Consider the following 22,761-nt stretch of genomic DNA (forward strand, 5'->3'; position numbering starts at 1 on the left):
AGAGGGGTGTCCTGGTTAGGAAGATCAAATTGATTTGATTGCCCACTATAACTATTGGGACCCAAACTAGTATCCTCTTTGGGTTTCCTGCCAGCAGATGTGCCCCATGTTCCACTGCACCTCAGTTTAGAGAGGAAAACATGCAAGCCAGTGATACAACTAGAGATGTGTGTGCTGTTTTCAAGATATAAAATCAACATCTTCCTAATCTAATTCCCTGAGAACAATCAAAAGCATTTTTACAATCAAATCTCAAAACTCAATTAGTGGAAAAAAAGAGTTAATAGCACTTCATTAACTCTATGTCCAAGCCAGAAACACATGGAATAGGGAGCCCAGGGTTGTCATTATTGAATATTATCCAATATCCCTGTCAAGAATCTTTGAGACAAAAGGCCACACTATAACACAACAAACCACTACCCTGTTATCAAATGACTATGAAAGTCTTGCTGTGCTGTAATTTGAGTGACAATCATTCCAGGTTTGGATATATATTTGCAAGGAGATATCATAATAAAAACGCATTAGAGCTCGCAGGAATGATAGAAACCTATGAACACAGTCAATGTCAATCACAGACAACAAACTGAATAGGAATTGAACTCTCCAGTGGAGCAGTCAACCAATGAAACAGTCTACAATGATATGCATCATGCATTTTGGACAATATTTTTGACCTGGTTCTGAAGATTGTGCTTTTTTTAATTCAATATGACACAGAATAGTAATATATTTGCCGATATACTACTATGGTTTCACGGTTGGTTGTGCATTTAGGACAGCGGATAGATGTGCCTTGCACATCCAGAGACCAAGTTGTCTCGGTTTATATCTCGCTGAGACCTAGAGCTCTGGCCGGATTATACGTCCACAGGATTAAAGATCTGTCAAATTCACCCAGAGTGGGTCTTATAAGCCAGGTAAATGTGTTTTGTTTGATATTATTTTTATCTTTTGAAATATGACACGGTAATGTTTGAACATCGATGAGATAAAAATGCAAGATTTCATAATTTCTAAAGGCCTTTTAGTTTATAGTGGTCATCCTTGTCTGAGCATGAGGTTTTGGTTTAGATATCTCAGGCCTGGTGTAGGATTATCTTTCACAATCCTACCTATACTTCTTACTTTCATCTGAAGGTAGGTGAATTTCTCTCTGTTCTTGATCAAACAGTCAATATCTTGTGTTGTATCCTCCAGGTTGAGATTTATGTCTCCATTCACTACGTTTTGACTCATCAAGGGTTAACATTCACAAACTGATCTGGTCATAAGCTTCAAGATGTACAGGGTACACTCCTTTACAGAGTTAAAAAGTACTTTGCCTCGATAGCCCCTCAGTACTCAGCTAGTAGAGGTGACCTTGAAATGGTTAAGTGAGGATCTTAAGGACACATACATAAGAAGCCACCATACCATGTACCAGGCCCTGTTAATTTCAGCAGTTTGAATCCAAAATCTAATTTTCACCCAAATAATGATATTGAAACAGGTTGTTTAAACATTTGCCAGGTTAATTGTTCTCTGTCACTAGTCTCACTGGAGTGCTGTCAATATGATAGGTTCACTTGTGCTTTACTAGATGGAGACACAAGTGATATCAGAGTGAGATTTCATGCCAGATCAATTTCATGGGGCAACTACATGAATTATGCATGGGGGTTCTCTTGACACCTCAAATAGCTACATGAATGAATCATGATTATCAATAACATACAACACAGTGTGTTACAAAAAATATTGTCAAATATTGCAAACTCTTCTACAGACGGTCAAGTTCTGCAAAACTGTCAGTTGGAAACAATACTTCAGACACACCCTGTATTACCTGAAGTAACCCTGATCAACACACTAATGGTAATTACACAAAATCAATTAATAATCACTTAATGATTTTCTCCCTTTATCCTGAATGGCTATTGATACACTTTATATCAGAATGGGATACCCTTTAGGAACAGTTATAAGACTTAGGTGTAAGCAACCTGTTGAATGTGACCCATAAACAAATAATGAACTTCGTTACATTTGTGGCTTGATGAATTATTGACTTGAAATGAATTTGGACGGCTAATGAACTGGGTAACTGCATTGTGGGGTGCATGTTGCAGCAGGCATTTAGGAATTAGGTTTGCCTATGACTGAGATGCAATATGTCGGACTATGTAAGTATTAGTCACTGCAAAACTTGTGATTCATATGTTGAGATTTACTTTTTGTTATCCTGAATTTCTCAAAGCTTTTTCATTTACTTGAGCCCATCTGATTTGATTTACCCTAGCTTCAACATTGTGAACTAATTGGATGAATTTAGGTTCCAACACCAACAGGTACCAGGCACCTCTCGAAAGTCAATTATCACGAACTTCTGAATTTCCAAATATTTATCCCCTAAATGATCTTAAATGGCTTTGTATGGGAATGGCCAACAGAATACTAAAGATTTTATACATAAGCTTTATTCAGTTCCCAAAGTGTTTGAATAGGCTGAAATTAACTTAGGGTCCAGGTGATTATTTGTTCCGATTCATTCTTTGTCGTTAAGTAAACCTGAGACTCATTGCTTGATTGATATCCAATTGAGAATGGGTTGGGTTTTCTAGCATTCAGGATCAGGTAAGATTAAAGGTCCTCCTCACCCAGATGCAGAATCCCCTTGCCATCTATGCAATGAAAACAACTTTTAGCTAAGAGGCTGCATTTTGCACAGTCAACTAAACTAGAGAAGACAAGCCAACTCTGCACCAAATTCCTCTTGGAACATTAGCAGTGTAATCCTCTAGGTCTGGATGCTTTTTCTTACAAACTGTATTATTCATTGTCAAGATCTAACATTTACTTCCTGGGGTGGTTTTTGTAGGTGACCCGAACTTGTTGAACGACATTGATAAATCTGCCTAGAAAAACTTCATGGGGGATTGGTCCCAGGGGCTGTTTTTACAATGGAATAAATTAGCATCAAATTTCAGTACTTCGAGATTTGGCCATAACCTAGCATTAAACTAATATCAAAATGAACATAACCTACTTAATTCCATCTTCCCACAAAGGTCGTGTTCCCCAATCCTTTGGGTACATAAATGATCATTATTTTTGAAGTGGACATAAACTTTATTTAATTAGCCAAACTGCCTGTACAACTATGTCAGCCAAAGAGTGACTAAACACGAGGCATGGCTTGTCAAGATGTTCTTCAAAGGTCCCTGTGGTGGCATTTTTTCAGTAGGCTATTATGAAACACTGACAGAAACGTTCCAGGGTTAATGTGCAGTGGCACATGTTGGTAACTTAGCAACTCAGACGCCATCCGCAAGAGGCCGCCAAATTTGCTCTCGCCTCGACCTGGTTTGTCACACAGCTGCTATAATTGGGCTGGGGCAATTGCGACAGGCTTGACCTTATTCTCCGTCCATCTCCGATTTCACAGCTCTCAACTGTCTAGCAGGATGACTTAGGACGGGAAAGTCTTTGCCACGTGAGGAGTGTTCGATTAGTGGCGAAACATCGGTCCAAAAAGAGCCAAAGTTTCAGGAAATTTCGCGTTGATTGACAGTTCAACATAATTGGAAATCTGTTCTGGCTGTAACATTCATCCCGGGTTTTCCCCGAACTGTGTTTCCCAAACGCTGATGTTTTTCGTTATTCTGCCTCTTATGCACTACGGTTTCTTTTTCATGGAATAATACATCATTTGATATGTGATAAAAGGAGTTCTTTTTTGGCTGGAATCACACCGGACGAAACATCGGGTCCAATGTCGGAAAGATTAGAAAGTGTTATTCAGGTGCATAACTTTTCTATGTTTTTCACTTTGTCCCGACTTGTTGAAATGCCTGTTTTACTACCAACTTCATATGCTGTTTTACCATGTTTCTATAGAAACAAATACAGAATTGAGAGGTGCTGATGCAAAAGTGTATGTTGTACTTTGTGAATATGTTGTCAATATTGAAATTAATGGTTCACTGCATTCAGAAAATTGATAGTTTGTATGGTCAAATTCCACTGGTGCTGCAGTGCTCAGCTCTGCTGTCGCACACTGACAGCACACTCTGTAAAGAAGTTGATGGGAACAACTGTCCTCAGTTAGGCCTACAGCAGTTACAGCAGTCTTTAGTTGCAGCGCAGAATATGCTTCCAGCTATCTTAATGCCCCGCCCCTGAAGATATCTTCTCGAACTAATGATCGATATATGCCATAGGGAGTGTTTCTCCTGATTTCCTTAAATTCTGATGGCCTAAAAATTAAAATCATAGTGAGTGAAATCCAGCAATCAACCTAATTACCGAAAGATTTCCAACACAATGCTCAATAGCTCACTTAAACTGTCTGTTTCTCTGCCGTCAGTGTGTTTGGTTGTTTTGGACACACTTCATTGTGACATCATCGATTGTAGCGATGGAACAACCGGCCTAGCTGTCTGATTGGTTGGCCTGATAAGTGAGTGCTGATCACCACTCTATGTCTGTTCAGCTTGGTTGGCCAAGTAGGCTGTCTCACTCGCCTCAATCAACCACTCAGTCCACTGAGCCAACAAAGAGTGAAGTTCACCAATCTTTTATTCCTTATGTAACGTATCAACTAGGCAGTGTGTATGATTACAAACACTCCTTTAACTCGTGTCATGGTTGTTGACCATAATTAGAATGTGTTCAATTCATATGTCCTGGTTATCTTTCTGCACCGGTATGTGAAGTTGTATGAAACCTGTTACTACCAAGCAATATGTTTACAAACAATCAAATTCAAGTGCGTACTGTTGATTATTCTTGAATACAACCTGTGATACACTGCCTAAGTCAGCTGAAGAGACAGTTGGTTTGGTCACCGGCCACAAGGAATGTTATGAGTTGGAATCAATGTCATGTAGGACGAAGACAAATCTGAGAATTTAAAGCTACCATCTGATAGAACGGTCTGCATGGTCTGTAGAAATAACCCTAAGTAACCATGGTAACTGCTAACAAACCAATGGCTTGTTTCTCAGAATCTGTTATTCTCACTATTTGCAGAAGTTGGAGGACAGTGTTTTGAAGAACGGCGAAGACTATACGTTGAAGGGTACAGACGATTCACCATCAGAGACGGTTCCGGCCCGGGTTCGAGGGATCATCACTAAGAATTTCGACTCTGACGATTACGGCCTCGGCGGAGATTTCGACACGATGGCGTCGTTGAATACGACACACATTCAAGAGGAGAATCGTATGCTGCAGTCGGAGCTGAGCCGCGTCGAGGATCTGCTGGCGGCAACAAGGGCTGAGCGTGATGAGATCGGCATCAAGTATAATGCGCTGAGCGAGAAGGTATGTGTTATGAAGGTTTTGACTAAAGCCCTTCAGAACTTCCCTCTACCGTCACCTGAAGAAGGTGGCAAAAGCACAGGTCTATTTGAGGTTCAACACAAATAGACAGTGTCTTAAGAACTTGTTTAATCAAACACCTCAAGAAGATAAAACTGGCTGAGCATGTGATGGGCTGAATTTATCAAAACTGTCCACATATCTGAAGCAGTCAGATAGAGCACTTTGTTTTAAATTTGCTAAAATAAGTTGTTTTCTTTCTTTCTCCACAGACACTGAATGTATGTATACTCATTTTGCTGCCTGTTCTTTGCCTTCCTTTGACTTCCAGGTTCTGATTCTGAATGATATGAGCTGTAAATAAAGCCTTCGAAAGACTCGCTCTCCACTTTGCATGTTTGCTTTTCAAGTCACGCTCAATGAACCAGCGTATTTTAGACTTCATCGCATTTGGATGAGTTTACCCCTTATCGGCCCAGCATGCCTGGCTCTGAAACAGTCTTCACTACACCTATTGCATGATTCAAGAGCCGTCTACAATGTGGTTCCAGGTAGTCGTATGCTGTGTGTGATAGAGAGAATAACCCTTTCCATCCCACAAAGAAGAGGTCCCAAACTCTTTCCCACAGTATTTGGGCTAGGAGGCTATTTATGCCTCTTCAGAGAGATGAGTACCTGAAGTTGTCTGGGTCTAGGAAACTGGATGGGACACCTCTTGATGCAGCATACTGTTTTGAAGACAACAAACCGTTGTGCGTTTTTGGGTCATGCTTGTTTTCAATGGTGGTTGATCACACATGCTCTCAGTTTGAAATAGATGGAAGTGGAGTGCCGCGGTATCAGTGAAAGAAAGTCATTGGAGTCATGATACAACTCTGATAGTGCAGAAGCAACAATTCAGTCATTGGAGGACCTCGATAGTGTACTCATATTTGGTTCAATGATGTTGCAGTACAGTAGTCTGACACTGTGTCAACTGTTTTACATAAATGATGAGCATTTAGAATTGAACTACGGAACATCAATACACCCCAACATTGTCACAACCCTTAAACGTAATAATTGACTGCAAGAAGAGAAATACTAAACCATTGTTCTACTTGGAAATGCTGGTAGTCAATTTCTCAGAAAAAAAGACAGTAATGCACAGAATGTTGGTAATTATTAAATTGGGGATTCTGATATATGAATACTACTGTCCCACTTGGAAGTATTAGCCACGTTTTATACGGAGCCTTGTTTAGATGACATACATCAATGTATTTATCATCATTATCATATTATCATCTGATTCATTATTACTGATTGTAGGCTGCATCTACCCAACACTGTGTACCATCTCATCAACTGATCATTATCAATGGAATTAGGTCATCTGCCATGATCCATTGAGTGATTTTATCTGGAGGGCCTACAACATGTTCCTCTCACACATTCATTGGTTAGGTAATTTCTCTTTCCTTTTAGGAAGTAGGGTCAGAGTACTATTCAATATCCTGGCACTGTCAGTGAAGCACCACTATATGACCATGTTGTGCCTCGTCATTATTCGAGTGGCCGACATTTCAAAAATATTGAAAATGTTTATACCCCAAGGCCGAGATTTAGTGGAGACAATTGAAATGTGTGAACATCCTTTGTTGGCGTATCGTCTCCAATATACCCAAAAATAAACAATTGATTACCATTGGCGATGGCTTGTTTCCGTGGAGACTAATCATATGTTATGCCAGACAGATTCGCTATAACCACGTATGGTCCTGCGCTGATCACATTGCAGAGGCTCCAAAACACACCTGAGGTATTCTGGTCCCTGGCCGTGTAATGATTTACTCCCTATAATTAGCAAAGTAAATGAACCGCTGAATGTAAATATTACCATGTTCATGGGAAATCAATATCCTGTTGCACCATGAATGGTCCTACATTCAGCTTGGAATGAGAAGTTGTTAGTCCGTTCATCGAATTGAAATGACTGGTTGAGCCATATTGACAATATCAAAGGATCGTGTTGAAGATGTTCATAGCTAGAGAAATGTACAAACATGACCTGTTATTGGTTCTTATTTGCACAACAATGTCCCGCTCCTTTCATTATGGTTTTCATCAATCAAAATTAGATTTGTGTGAGGTGGGGCAATTTCCTGGGTCTCAGCTTGGCAAATTCGTCTGATCATGATCACCCCAGCCGTCTTGGCCTATTTCTGGTCACGCTTCTGAAGTATCAGGTTTCTCTTTCTTTGCCAGCCCCGACCCATTTGATCAACATATTCTCAAAGGATGACTTATTGATCACGTTGTTATATTACCGGCCTGACTGGCTGTAAACCACCATTACACCGATTTCCATTTGGAAGCATTTGCATCAGAACGAAGAAAAGTATGAATTGACCGTCATTGTGGCAGCCAAAGTACAACCCCACTAAGACGATAATCTGAGAACTCTGCGATGATAGGTTTTATGCGCATTCAAGCGATATTTTTCTTGCTCATAAGCCCACGTCTCAGTAACGAAAAGAAGTGGTGAGATTGGTGTGTTGTGTCATGTCCCACGAGGAATGAAGATTGATTAGATAAGATGAGGATCTGTCAGGAAGACCTCTTGTTTGTGGGTGCTATAGCAATACAAGAGTATCAGGGAGGGAAAAGAAGTCTGAATGAAGCTTGCATTGGTGCTAGTACTACTAGAGTCAACTTCTGAATCCAACCCAGACTTTGTGCTTTAGATATTGACATGTCTCTCATCTGGCGATTCCACCCTCCAATATCCACAACATGACTGCACAGTGCCCGAGCTTGGTTAGTGCAGTGTGTAATGTCCAAAGAGCTGTTCTCTGAGATCACAATCCCATACTTCTAAAGCCGGCGAGATTGATGGATTTAGCCCAAGGTTGTTTGAACCAAGTTACCTGTTGCGTGCATTGTGCCTATTCCATATCTGCCTTGATTAGAAAGGTTTTATGTTGAGTGACAGCCTGCTGGTAAGTGGCTCAGCTATTTCCTCAGGATGACCAGGTTTATGAATTACTGGCCGTATGGGCTGGATTTAAAGTGGGATTGATCGAGCTGGGCATGACGTATTTGGAGGAGATACATCTATTAGCCTGACAAGTGATACTGGTCGGGCTGATTGTTGTTGTCCTATACATTGCAGAATGTCAAGATATCAACCAGTGATGAAGTTGACAACATTGTAGGTTACCCATGTTGTCATGTATTTTGCCTCTGCTACGCGAGAGGTTGACGTGCTGGGTTGGAAACAAGCACCAAATATTGAAAAGGTTCTTCTGGTACAAGCATTGAACCACATACTGCTGTCATTGCCGGCCATGTAATATCAGCGATCAAGCATGGCTTATCAGTCGTCAGTGTTGGTTATTCTCAAGCAACTCACCCGCTGCGTCAGGTTATTAGCCATATTGTTGTCTTTCCTGGTTTTGTTGATTTATAATATGTGATCAAGCTTGGCTTATCAGTCTACGGCAGATAATCACGCAGGGCGGTGTTGGCTATTCTCAAATGACATGCTATCGAGGTGACAGGTTATTAGCAAATCATAATCAATCAAATAGTTTGATTGATTGTCATATTGGCTGCCATGGGGAATATTTCAAGTTGGCAGTCTTGGATCACGCTCTGTGTCGTGTGGTATCGGCATATGTTCCATTCACCGATCCAGACCTTGATTGATTCCCTTAACGAGTTCTTAATTGACATCAGTGATGAGAGTAATCTCTGGCTACAAATGTGAAAGTGATTGACACATAGTGTTGTTATAATGTGTCATCAGCAGATTTGTTATCCATTGCTACATGTAATGATAAAGATTGAAATCGTAACACTACAACCAGAAACTGATAGTGGCCATTCGTTTTGCTAAAACCGACACTGATGAGCGCACATGGAAAATCCATCCGACAGGAGTTGTTTGTACCGTTGCCATGGTAATGGCTTCCTCTAGGGGTTGGTTAATGGTAGTGATACACCAAAGATACACGGGTTACCATTACCAGTACCATGACATCGTAAGGTGACAAACATTTTCGATGCTTTTGGCTTCATATGTATTGTGTTTAGTATGAAACCAAATTGGCTGCTTCATTTTTCAGCTCACGCCTCTCTACCTAGCTGAAGCAAGCACAGCATTCAGTCAACAGATAAACAGGGTTAGTTCCCATGCATGAAACTTTTGACTTTGCATGAGAAACTGCATGGGGAACCTATCGTTTATCTTCTCGTGACAATGCATGATATTTGCATGTCAGGCTTGTCCAGCTTTCCATTGGGATCCTGCTTTAGACTTTAGTTTACTCAAAATATGGGAGGCATTGCCTCCTCCCCCTTGGATCTGGACCTGCATCAATCAGTATCATAATGATAAGGCAATCTGACATGCCATTGGAGACATCACCTTTGGCAAGTGCTGCCATCTATGTCTTGTGCATGTCAATACTTTTGGTGTGTCCAAGTTCTTTGTCGTAGCGATTACCGTTATAACCTGTTACCCTTCAAGCTATGAATTTCAGCACACCAATATCATGACAATGTTTTCATATGAAATAGAAATAACAAGTATCGTCAATAGGGTCGAAATCTTATCCAAATACGGGAGCCGATTCCCCTGTGTTTTGACTTGGTCTGGTCATGTTTTTCCTAAATGAGTGTATGGTTGTCGATATTGTTACATTTTAAATGCGTCCAGTGTGACGGTTCCTGTTTGAAGGAATCGCCTTTGATGTGGTGTGGATGGCATATTTCTGGGCTGATTTTGGCCCGCTAGATGACCACTTATCAATATGGCCGCTGATCTTTATGATTTCCCACAGGATTTTTCAGATGGCAACACAGTACGTCCCCCTAGTGGGATTGTCAGGAAACGTATCTCGCAAGTATGAACAATCCTTCCATTCTCATTGAAGTTATCGAGTGAACTGTTGCTTGTTTCAACTAATCTCGTTGATTTGCTGTTCAATTCTTAAAATTGGTTGTTGTTATTGTTAGCTTTCATGAAGTTCTGTGTTGACCATTTATGAAAAACTTGTGAGTTGTTCTTGGAGAAGTCACCAGGTAGAGTCCCAGGTTGGTGACACTGACACCTGTCCTGCTAGTTCACCAAGACTTTGACAGGTGGCACCACATGTCTTCACCTTTGATGAGATGTAAGTGGTGCGATTATACTAGAGGGGTACAGAGGGTCTCAGGTACCATTATAAAAACACCATGTCCTTGTTCTCCATAGCAATTTCGACCGAATTCTGAGTCTTGCACTCTTTACTCTCAAATAGCCAAGTGCATAAAGGTTTCTGGTTAAGCCTTGGGAATGATTGATTGTTTAACAGTGAAAGGCACTATATGATAACTTCCATTTCATTTCAAGTCTCTAGTGTACATATCGCCCTTGGGTAAGAAGTGCATGTATCGTCAATCACAATGCATCTTCATTTACAGAGAAAATAGTAAACTTCAAAATATCATTTCATGCCCATGCAAGCACTATTAAGGCTGTTGAAATGGGTATACTTTCGATGTTAGCTGTCTGGCTCATTTGTGCCCTAATTATGCGAACATGCTGTGATAACCACAGGGTACACCCTGATGATAATGACAGCGGTGGCCCGCCCATCTTCTATTAGACATATCGCATTTGTTCTGCCATGTTATTGTGCATTGTTGGTACCAGAGGAGATTCCTGGCCATAAATGTCAAAATGACTATGCAGAATAACTGCACACTATCTGACACACAAACAAGGAGACGCTGTGTTGTATTGTCACGATCCTTACATGCCATCATCATCATCAATAGTCAGTTTTTAAACTGCTGTTTTTTCTTCGTGGGGCCAACCGACCCCATGCTGATGTCTTGTAGGCCTTTGTCGGCCTGGTTAACAGAAGCTTTAGATGGGTAAATGTGGAGCATCCCGTGTTGGGATCTCATGGGGCTTGTTCGGCCAGTGTGTGTGAGCACAAGTGGACGAATTGTCTGTGGACAATCGGGCAGTTTCATTCAGGTATATTTGTGTACCCGAATGTTAATTAATCATATGTTCATCTGCTGTCAGCTTTTGCCGGGTCAGTACAAGTGTGGCTCACGGAATAATGGTGGAACCGCATACCATGTCGGCCATGAATAACAACAGCACATAGACTTTATATCAAAGTGGCTTTGTGGAAAAGAGTTGTATTGTCACACACTTTGTCCGGTTAAAGTCACATTGTGTCGTATCATTGATATGATAAGCTCAATATGATGTAGTAAGATAGATAGTAAGATTACAACCCAGAGTGTGGTAAATTGGTATAGTAATGGTTCATGAAATGATAAAGGCACACTGTACGTGTTTGCAAGTTCATCTGTTTGAAAGACGCAGGGCCATGGTTCATTGCAACCTCAAGAGTGTCTTTCATATAATCTGCTGTTCACAACAATTGGCGTGACAATACTGACAGATGATAATACAAATGGATAGCTGCTCCTTTCAGATATAACTGGATTGATTCATCCGATGATAAATGACCAAAGGAAAGCAAATAATGAAATCAATCGCAGCAGCTTTATCTGAGTAGTTTTCATAGCTTTTGCTTAATAGAATACATGGAATTTTAATCACCTTCCTTTGTCCTGATGTTTGTCAGGTTGTAAGTCTTGCAGTCAAGAGATTGTCCACTCCATCTTGAGTTAGCTCCGTACAGCAGTGAGATTTCTACGGCACGGTATTTGAAATAGGTGGTAAAGATAGGATGGTGTCGATTCAGAGGACACGGTTTGCGATAATTTGGGAAGAAAATCATGTTTTGGGCAATGAGAGGACGGGTTTCATGTCGAAATCTGCCTAGTGGTTGGAGGTTGACACAAGAGGGGTAATTTTGGAAGTTATGCGTGAAATCTGTTGAAATCATTTTAATTTTAGCTATTGGACTGTGCAGTGCCTGGAGCCTTATCTTGACCCTGCATTTGACTTGTAATCATCTGAGATTTTTTGCTTTCTGTTTTTGCGCGATTTTGTGGTGCTGGATTGCAACTATTTTGGGATTTATGCATATTTAGATGCACAGGACTATGGAGAGGCCGCCCCCACTAGCGGAGAAATCGCTGAGGCAGAAACGCCGTCATCCTCACCATCATTTTCATCATCATCAACCACATCATCTCCAAGGTCAACTAGAAGGTCATAAGAATCCTGAAGGTCACCATCATATGCATTCTCATGCTCATCGTCATAATCCACAAGGTCATCACTCTCAAGTTCAAGGTCATCATCACAAAGGTCACCATGTGTCATCTCAAGGTCATCAGAAGAGTCAGCATCATCTTTTGAACAATCAACACCAAGGTCATCTTCATCGTTATCAAGGTCATCATGTTTTGAACAACAAGATTCAAAACAACCATCATCTGAACCCATTTCATAGCAATCCGCACAGTCACCGTACAAAATCAGTAAGTCTTTCACATTCTTTGATAATTGGTCGCCTGTAGAAGGAGACCGGGTCATAGCCAAACATTCACTCCTTCAGCACCATAGGCAGAGTTCTCATAGTGCATCAGCCTTATGCATCATGGTATTATGCATTAGTAAGCTACCTGGATGAGGCATACGTTGCCATGTGGCAGTGATTCCCTGCCTTGAAGGAAACATGGGATTATCGAATTATTTTGACATGACCATTCATTGGAAAGCTCTTGCTCATCCTGCCATTTCTCTCTTGGTTAGGTTTACTCCTGGGGTAAATAACAATTGAGATTCTCACATCTCCCTAGTCCTCAAAAGGTTAAGCAAATTCGAAATGAAAATCATTTTTTATCCCGTTACCAAAACAAAACAGATAAAAATGAGCAGGGAAATTCCTGTTCGTATGCACAGTCCAAACATTGTGGAGTTACACACATCACTGGGACTAAAATGTAAACCTATTCTGGCCTAACTTAGCTTGAAGTTGGTTGAATGACTTGTCGAACCTCACAGTCTTTAATATGTCTTGTAGACCTTCCCTAGGCCTGCAGCAAGTCTTGACCCATTCTGTGTGTTATCTTAAATGCTTAATCCCTACGAATTGACTTAGCATATAGATCCGTGTTGTATATTTGTAAATATCAAATCTGTGCCCGCTCTGGTTAACTCAGTTGAGGAAGTGTGTGGCAAACATCTCTGATGGCAGGACATGCTCTATATTAGGGACACTGATCTTGGTCCCAAATTGGCCTTACATTCATTATGACCTCCGTAATCAGGACAGCTCTTTGATATGGACAGCTGTCGGTCACAAGGGTGTCCTGAGAGAGGTTCTACTCTACCCTTGATGTCTCTGTGCTAAGAGAAGAGATGTTTGCAGCCAGGTCATTACACTCCAATCCCCTTCACTGAAACATGTGTGACTAAGTTGATGGTACATATATAAACTTGCCAGTGAGAATACTGAAGTATGTCCTGATTGGTCAAACCAGTTGCTTTGAGTAGTCGTTTTGCACCTGTAGCATCGGTCCAGCAACTTTTATACCTCATTGGCATCGGTTTTGATGGACTGGCAGTTTAGGGCGCTGAAGGTTTTGATGCCTAATACGGCTTTCTCAGATCTCTGGCTTTGTGGATTCTTTCTGAAAGACGCTTGTGGTCTTTGCTTTGAAGTTCAAGTTCGAAAAGTTCTGATGGGGTTCACTTTGTCTGTCTTTCTTTGGAGAGTAGGCCGAGCGTCTCATTGAATATTCATTGAAGAATACTAGGCATTCTCCAATGACGGGGTGCAATGGTCCTATTGCATTGAAGCATTTGAAGCACAGATCTTAGCCTGGAGTGCTGGCACACTCCATAGCCGCACTTACACCACCTGAAAATGGACCACCAATCTTGGTTCGGGAACCAATGCCGCACCATCGAAAATCCACCAAGCGCTTACACCAGCGCTGCAGCTAGTTATAAAATCCGGCTACAGATGGCGCGCAAACAATAAGCAGAACGCAGAAAGCCTTGGCAGAAAGCGCCATTTCGAAAGCGCCGCCTGGAGCCGAACCATCTAACTAGCTAATTGCCGATCCATTTGCGCTTACACCACGACAAAGCCGAGCTTTTAACAAGCCGGGCGAATTTGGACCATCAAGCTTGGTGGGACAAATTCGCTCGGCAATTTGTATCGGCAATGGATTGCCGAACCAATTTGTCGCGGCAATGTGGTGGTGTAAGTGCAATTGGTCCACCAATATTTCGTGGTGTAAGCGCAGCTGTAGTTAGAGTCATACTAGGCCTGCCCCATAAAATGTTAACATTGACATTGGAGAGTCCAACCAATCTCCATACATGGGCATTATAACAGGTAAGCAGGATTAAAACTGTTTTAACTTAGGCCACTCTCCAATCTGGAGGCCTTATCTAGCCAAGCCTGATCTCCTACCTCGCCTTGGAGAGTGTCAAAGGCCTGACCATAGGCCCACAAGCTTGTGCCTGCACTCCTAGTGAATGGCTAACAGTAAAGGCAGCTAGAATACATATTTGTATTGGGCTTGTGCATATTCTTAACCCTATAATTGGACGGATGACCTTTCTCTGAATCTCGGCCGTGTGGACTAAATAAGGATGACCTGGTACCCATCTTACGATGTGAGTATACACCACGCCCACTTTATCTCCAAATCTTTGCCAAAAAACTTGGCAGGCGACCCATCGTAAAGCCTATCCCAGGAGGGGCCCAGGCCTTGTGGCATACATGGTTTCTATGTGCTAGCTTTCATGTGTGATATATGAACAATGAAGGGCTCTAACCCCTTTGGGCTGGTTTGACATATTTTGAACCCTTTCCAAATTGGCTTGGGGTTGATTCAAACGATCTTTCAAAGTTCTATGTACAAGTTATTGCTACTTCAACAGTCTCCGCTGCTTCATTTTATGGTTTCCGACCAATTCAAAACTGACGTCAAAACGCAAAATAAGATATGCTGAGGCGGCAGTTTCACAAAACCATGAAATATCCGTGACTATTTCTGGGTTAAGGGTCAGGAAGGGGAAGAAGCATGTTGACTATTTCTGGGTTAAGGGTCAGGAAGGGGAAGAAGCATGTTGGCACCCCACCCACTTCACATCACAAAAAAGACTTCAGCAAATTCTTCACAAAGCCACATTGAGTTTTAGTTTGATGCCTCTCGTTTGACAACAACCAATCAATAATTTGAGGTTTTGAACATTGATTTATGATTAAATACTTCATATTTTGGAAGAAATGATAATACTAGTTAAGCATGCCACTCTATAACCTCTTGATGTGAAGTGGTTGACCTCTTTTGATTGACCTCTTTTGATTGAGACAAGTATTGACCGCCTGAGAAAATCATTTTGATGTGCAGTGTATTCATTATTAGAGAAAATCAAATTGAATACCAGTGGCCACTTCAAGGAAGAACAGGAGGTGGATAGGACTGCTCAATAGAAAAACACAAGATCAGCCAAATTGATCGGCAAATTTGAAGTTGCTCTTGCAACTTATGCGGCTGTTGAACCGAATGACAGTTTAGGCCCCGTGGAGCTGACAAGAAACCCTTCAACAAGTATTCCTTAGAAAACCACTCATGTGGTTCAAAGTTCTCTCTTGGGGTTCAGAAAAAGCAATCAACATTAATCGTTTTCTGTTGACTTGATCGCAATCTTCATGATTCGGGGTGCGTGAATGTGGTGTCCCACCTATATGAGGGGCTAAAACTGTCGGCAATTTTCTAAAGTGTTCAACTAATGGAAATGGGTGGTTTTTGGACATACATGTAGAACTACTGGGTTATGACTGTACATGTTTGTAGACAAACACTTGTACCATATGTTGATGGTTTCGATAGGAAGCACAACGTTGGTAAACCTTGGCAAGTTGATATCATAGCTGATATCATTCACTTCCATTGCCTATTCCCCAACCCTTCAAAAGGGAGGCAAGAGAGCGTTAGACAGGGAGGGAAAACTGCTAGAAATGAGAGCCTTATAGAGACCATGCCCCAGCCAAAGTTCACCCCTTTTCAGAAACTTCCTTAACACCATCATCTTAACAAGTCTTCTCCCCTCTTCTCTTTCTAGCTTGAGTCCTCTCTGAAGCTTGACATTGGTGATGCCATGCAAGAGGACTACGCTTCCAAGAGCCTCGTCCAACAGAACGTCGAGCTACGCAGGAAGCTGGAAGAAGAGCATTCTGGGTACAAACGGAAGCTTCAGGCGTACCAAGATGGCCAGCAGCGACAGGCGCAGCTTGTACAGAAGCTCCAAGCGAAGGTACGCATGATGAGAGGCTCGGAGTGTTGTGTTTGTTTTCACCTCCTTCACTGAACTATATCCACTTCTGTTCATTGTTAACTCTTGAATGCAATTTCTTTGGGAGTTGTAGGGAAGTCTCTTCAAACAACAGTTAACTTTCATTTGCAGTTAATACTCTTATTGCATGACAGGATCAGCAGAGTTAAAATGTATCATTTGGTCTCTGCTTCTTACCCAACTGCTTGCAGAATCATTGAAAGGAGACGGAATAGGGTCTTGGCTTCCCCTCACTTGATTTTCTCAGTATAATTTGACAAGTCTTTGGAGACCCTGCACGAGATGTCTTAGTTGGCAAGCCCCTGCTCTACAAACACACCCTTCTTAAAGAAAATATTGAAATCAAACAGAATTAATCCAATTACCCTCTCACTTAGCTGAATAGTTCAAAAGTGTGACCGAGAAAAACGTCTTTTATGATTTTGACAAAACTTGTTGTCTTCTCTGAAAGTTTTCTACACCACAAAAGCAAACAGCTTGTGTCATGTGAAAATCTTCGTTTTGCTTGTGGGCTTATGTCAAAGGGCCTGGGCCAATATCTTGATAATTTTACGGAAAGATTATACAGGCCTATTCATGCCGGTACTGTTAATCTCCAGTTATCCTATCAAATATAGGTGGAGCCACGACATGCATGCTTTTACTTTTTGTATAGGAATTTTGTAATCTCTGATTGGCCGGAATTTTGGGTTTAAATGGTATCAAAATCCCAGCTTAGGACACCAGTGTTAGTGTGAAACTTATACAGGGGATAGAGGTCGGGGATGATTTGGATGAGAGCTGGCCGATAGCAGTCTTGGGGAGAGGTTATTCATGGCAGCAGAACAGCTGCTACCTTGGATGGATTGCAGCAGAGACATTGTCTTTTGTTCAACATGTTTTGCCTGTTGGGAAGCATTCTGACTCTCTGGTCTAGCACAACCACATTCAGGGATAAAAACACACATACTTCTAGGTTTTCATTGGTCTGAGTACTATGTAGGATGAGTTGAAAGTGCATTGAACCTGTTGGCTCTTACAGCGCACTATTAGGAATAGAATTTCATGACTGGTTGGCAGTATATTAAACGCAATGTCATCTTGAGGTCAGACTGAAGAATTTTTCACAAAGATAGGTATAAAAGGAAGTGAATAGATCAATAAGTTTGGAAGGTGAATAGGCCTGGACAGAAGTCGGGTGAGATGGGCCTTTCAGTATGCTATGGGGGGTCAGAGATCACTTTTAGGAATGAATTGATCTATTCTACTATCAATATGTTAGGAAAGGTAAACAGGGTTAGATATCATCTTGTTTTAGAAGACGGAAGGACTTTGAATTCTCTGGGGACATAATCGTTTCTCTGAATAAATAGACTGGCTGTGACTGGAGTATGTTGAAAGGGAAAGTGTATGGCGATGCTAAATCACCTTGGAGACACCCACATAAAAACAGACTGTAGGTCACCCTTAGTAGGACGTGGGCAGCTGTGTATTTTACTGTTAGTAATGTACGCAACTTTCATTGAATTGTCTCTCATGTATATTAGTTCACAAATATATCAAAGAACTTTCCACGAATAGACGGAGGGCAAGGGGCATCCAGGTCAGAATTTTACGTTTTGGCGAATGCCCAAATATTGTACCAGCAAATGGCAATGGGCTCACGTCATTTCGTTCCACGTCATAATCTTAAATACCCATAAGAATTTTGTAATCTGAAATGTTAATATGATTTTCGCTGTCATTTTATGATTTATCAAACGTTTGATTAAAAAATTGTTGAGCCTGCCCTGGCCCATTCTATTTGTAGTAGATTTCGTGGCTAACTTTAGTATGTGATTTATACTATCCCACAATGCCAAATATACTACAACCGACTCTCGGAAATTACTAAACGATCAAATCTATACCCAACAATTGTTCCCAAATCTAGTCCTGCGTAAAATCTTACGAACTATCAATCTATCATTTTGAGGTTTCCTGTTAAGCTATTATTCAGAGTAAGCAAGGTTTCTCTCGTTGACCCAGGGTTGTAGGCCTACTCTGTTAAGCTATTATTCAGAGTAAGCAAGGTTTCTCTCGTTGACCCAGGGTTGTAGGCCTACTCTGTTGAACTTGGGCTTTAGTGTTCTTTACCAAGTCTTTTAATATGTTTCACAATGACATATCCTGGGGTGACACAGGCCACTCTACCTGCACAGAGAAGGAATATCATACACACAGGTAATCCTGTGCATGTTGGTGCATATCCAACAAGATATCATGTATTCATAAGATATTTCTGAGTGCTTAGGGTGTTGTCTATACCTTAGCCATCCTACATTCTAATAGAATCTTGTATATCATATCAGGCTGTTTATTCATTAAATGTTCATGAGGTTCTTGAGGAATGGTGAAAGTACTACTTGCGAACCCAGATATTATGATGAAAATTTAAACGTGAAAAGAACATGAGTTGGGGACAACATTCACCAGTCATCATATTACATGTGGATCTTGTCCTTCCAAGTCTAAGCTGCTTCAAAAACCTAGTTGAAATTGCCAAAAGAATTTGACACGTCTCAAAACCAATGACAGTGATCGTTATCATCAGCTTCCGTTGTCGTAATAACAATGAATATTACTACATTGACAATGTATTTCCCTGCCAAATGAGCTGTCAAACAAGGCTGTCAATGTTCTACTCGATAATACGTCCATGTGCCTCGTGCTCATGAATTTTTGATAACAATGGGAAGTTGCATTCGCACCATCATATTTGGACACGCTCATTTGTTGCCATTTGTTGGATTATGAACGGCGGTGAGTTACTACCAACGGGGGCCCAAGATGGGTTGGTATCAAAAAGCTCCACACTCACGGTATTGATTCCTATATGAAATAAGTCCTTTTTGGTCCCCTGTGAGTGTGAGTACAACCGATGTAGGCACAGCTAATAAAACTGCTAAATATTGTTAATTATTCAAAAAGCAAATATTAAACATTTGTAGCGTGTGTACAGAGTTGTGAAGTTATCAGACTCACATCCGTCCGGCAGGTGTCCAACTCTAAGGCAAGGGTAGCATACCCCAAACATCAAATAAAATCAATTATGCATCCTGTGTAGTTCAGTTAATGGTAAAGGACACAGAGTTTTATATATGGGGTCGTACTCTCCGTAGTGGTCAGTAGTAAGGAGTGCACAGTGTAGGGGGACCAGACGTGACTAGGCAGCCCATGTAGGATTACATATTCAAGGGAATCATGGACAGGCGAAGGACAGGGGAGCGTAGGGAGCGTTCTTCACCACTGGGAGACGCCACGAGTCCACGCTCAGGAATCCCAATCCCGAGTGCAGCATTGAGACGTACGGGGACCTGTAGTCCACCAGTGACTGGGTCACGGACACCAAGCCCTAGATCTGTGGGCTCTGTGACTCCAGGACCTAACGGGACCTTTCAAATAGCTTCACTTATAAGTCAGGACGCCACAGACTCCCCTGTCCCTAAAGTCATCTTACAAGTATGTTTTTTTTTTAATCAAATCGATTGATGGTTGTTTTTTGATTTAGACATCATTCAGGTTGGCTGTGCAGAGGCTGATGAAGAATATTTTTTGATAAATTTTATTTCTATTTCATTTAGTTAAAGATCGACTTGGCTGATTTTTATTTTGGTTTCCCAAAGGTATTGTAACATTGAATGCGCCCTGTCCAATGTCAGTCCTCTCTGCATGAAAACCACGGGGGGGGGGGGGGGGAAATTGGGGTACATGGTCAACATGGAGTACATGGGCAACTAACTTGTATGCATCCATGGAGAAAAGCCAATTTCAATCAAGTCCTATCCCTTCGAAAGTGTATGAATGTCTCTGGCTGAGGTTATCTGCTGCTACTGCAGGCTGTAACCTTCCACTTTGCTGCACAAAGAAGCTTTGGGGGTGTCTAAACTGGGTTCTTGCTACCAGTTTGACTGTAGCTTTGACTGTAGCAGGTAGCGGGTTAAGCATGATAGTACCAGGATGTTGAGTTGTGACTGATAATCATCTCCACGGACCCTCTCGACCCTTCCTCCAATACTCGGCATGCGGAGGAATATACAGAATATATACCAAAGCCAGAAATAGAAACCAATGGCGTACCCAGCCACTGAGATGTTGGTGTATTCCTGTTTCGCCTATTCCTGTTCCGCCTATTCCTGTTGAGCCTCAGGCTTGGCAAGGGAGGGGTGGATCCAGAACTCCGAGAATGAGGGGGTACCCCTGTAGAAGAAAGGGCACCCCAGTGTTTTTTACATCAATTTCTCTGATAAAAAGGTGCATCCATGCCAACTTTTGGCGTTTCAAGTTTGAGATATTCTGGTATTTTACTTCTGTCTACACTGAACTGTATATTCCTCTATCATTTCACATATGAATGAGTCCGTATCATGTATGAAGGACTGAATCAAAGTTCTCACTTGGTAGAACAACTTAAGTGCCGTAACTCGCCAATTTCTAACATGTCAGCGACGGCAATCAATCTTTATAACAAATTCATTGGTTGTACCTGGTGTTCCCACCTTAAACAGTCCTTATTGGCTTTAATGAATTCACTAATGAACTGTATAATCACCTTTGTTAATTATTAACTAATCTTATTGATTTGTAGTAAGTTTATGCCAAATACTTAAGTGTATCAACCCTCAGGTACTGGTAATAGATTGGCAGAACAAACTATGATATATCGACTGGTATGAAGTACTATTTGTTGATCGTCAAATTTGTATTTTGTCAAATGTTTCTGATTTTCAGCATATGAACCTATTTCTTTCTTTACCTTGCTGTCCAATTTCTTTGAAAAATTTTAAATTCTGATATTTTGTTAATTGAAAAGCTACTTTAAGTCACTTTATTTTCATTTAGTTGAGATTAGGATTCTGTTTATACATATTTGCAAAAATATTTCAAATGAGATTTTCTGCAATGCAGGTTTTACAGTACAAGAAGAAATGCAGTGATTTTGAGGGGAAATACGCGGAAACTCGGGTAAATGTTGACCGAACGCGTAAAGTGAGTCACATGACTTCTGTTGTTGCTTCGTGATTCCACAATGCGCTGTTTCCAACGCTTTCATAGATCCTCCTCTGCGTCTTTTTCTAGGTGATTTGGTAGTTGCTAGGGGGCGCTATGTCTGCAGTTATCAAAGTCTGACATGACAGCATGTGTACAGTGATTGCATGTGCCAGTGCCAGTCTTCCAAAATATGAGAAAACAGATTGGGGGGGGCCTTTTCCACATTTTTCATTTCGGACTAGTTTTGTAACAAGCCGATTTGCAAAAAACACAATTTTTGCTGATAACTGCAGACGCTTATACCATATGTATATACGACCTCTAGTTACGATTATGCATGCTCTGATACAAAGTAGTCACATATTTTCGCCTTCACCCAAATTCACCGTCCCTCTCTTGTTCCCATGACAACAGGTGCTGCAATATAAGCGCAAAGTAGGCGATGTAGAGGATAGAAACGCCGAGTTAGAGGCCGAGTTAAACAAAACGAGTAAATCGGTAGGTAGGGGGCGCTCTATCAACGAGCTGTCCCTCCTGTAATGTCAATCTCACTAACCTACCCATCTTACTAACTCTTAACTGAATCGCAAGAGCTGAATTTGCATATCTGGATGTGATTTGCATAATGAGGCTCCTTTGCATACTAATGTATGATTTGCATATTTTGAAGTATGGATGAAAAGTTGCCTGAAGTGACAAGTGGGCCTGTGATCTAATTCATCCCCCTTCTCCATGAATCACCCTCCCTACTAACACATAACCTGCCCTACAAGGACACGCGCTCCACCCTTCCTGGTATCAGTGTTGTCAAAATGCTCACCTAATTGTTGCATGTGCATGTTGTAAGATACACACGAAGCACCTTCACCCAAACATCATACCCACCCTATATTCAGCCTGCCCACACCCCCACCCACCACCGACAAAAGGTACAGATCTATCAGAAGATGAAATGAACAATCCCATATTCTTGTTTCCTTTATAACTTCATCCTATTTCAATTTCGTTGCCAATATTTGGTTGTTTTGATAATCTTTGTTTTCTAACTACCGTAAACTGCATAGAAAATTTGCTTGATTTGGCCTAATTCATTAAATGAAACTGTTCCTCTACCCTCAGTAAGGCTCCAAGTATGGTTCTACGTCCTAATCCTACCTCAATTGTCT

General features: G+C 41.3%; 1 protein-coding gene across 7 annotated transcripts in view; it reads left to right on the forward strand.

Moving 5' to 3' along the window:
• LOC135496828 (rootletin-like) overlaps nucleotides 1-22,761 on the forward strand; it is a 50,908-nt gene that overhangs the window by 7,460 nt on the left and 20,687 nt on the right. For 3 of the 7 annotated variants that reach the window (XM_064786367.1, XM_064786363.1, XM_064786369.1), the window contains exons 2-4: nucleotides 5,017-5,310; nucleotides 16,355-16,546; nucleotides 22,010-22,093. In XM_064786367.1, coding sequence (XP_064642437.1) covers nucleotides 5,017-5,310; nucleotides 16,355-16,546; nucleotides 22,010-22,093 — 570 coding nt within the window. Of the gene's footprint in view, nucleotides 1-3,373; nucleotides 3,788-5,016; nucleotides 5,311-14,755; nucleotides 14,900-16,354; nucleotides 16,547-21,511; nucleotides 21,593-22,009; nucleotides 22,094-22,761 lie in introns of those variants that run through there. The other 4 variants (XM_064786368.1, XM_064786364.1, XM_064786365.1 and 1 more) reach the window with 4 other exon arrangements.

Source organism: Lineus longissimus, chromosome 12, assembly GCF_910592395.1.
Source record: "Lineus longissimus chromosome 12, tnLinLong1.2, whole genome shotgun sequence".
NCBI classification, from domain to species: Eukaryota; Metazoa; Nemertea; class Pilidiophora; order Heteronemertea; family Lineidae; genus Lineus; species Lineus longissimus.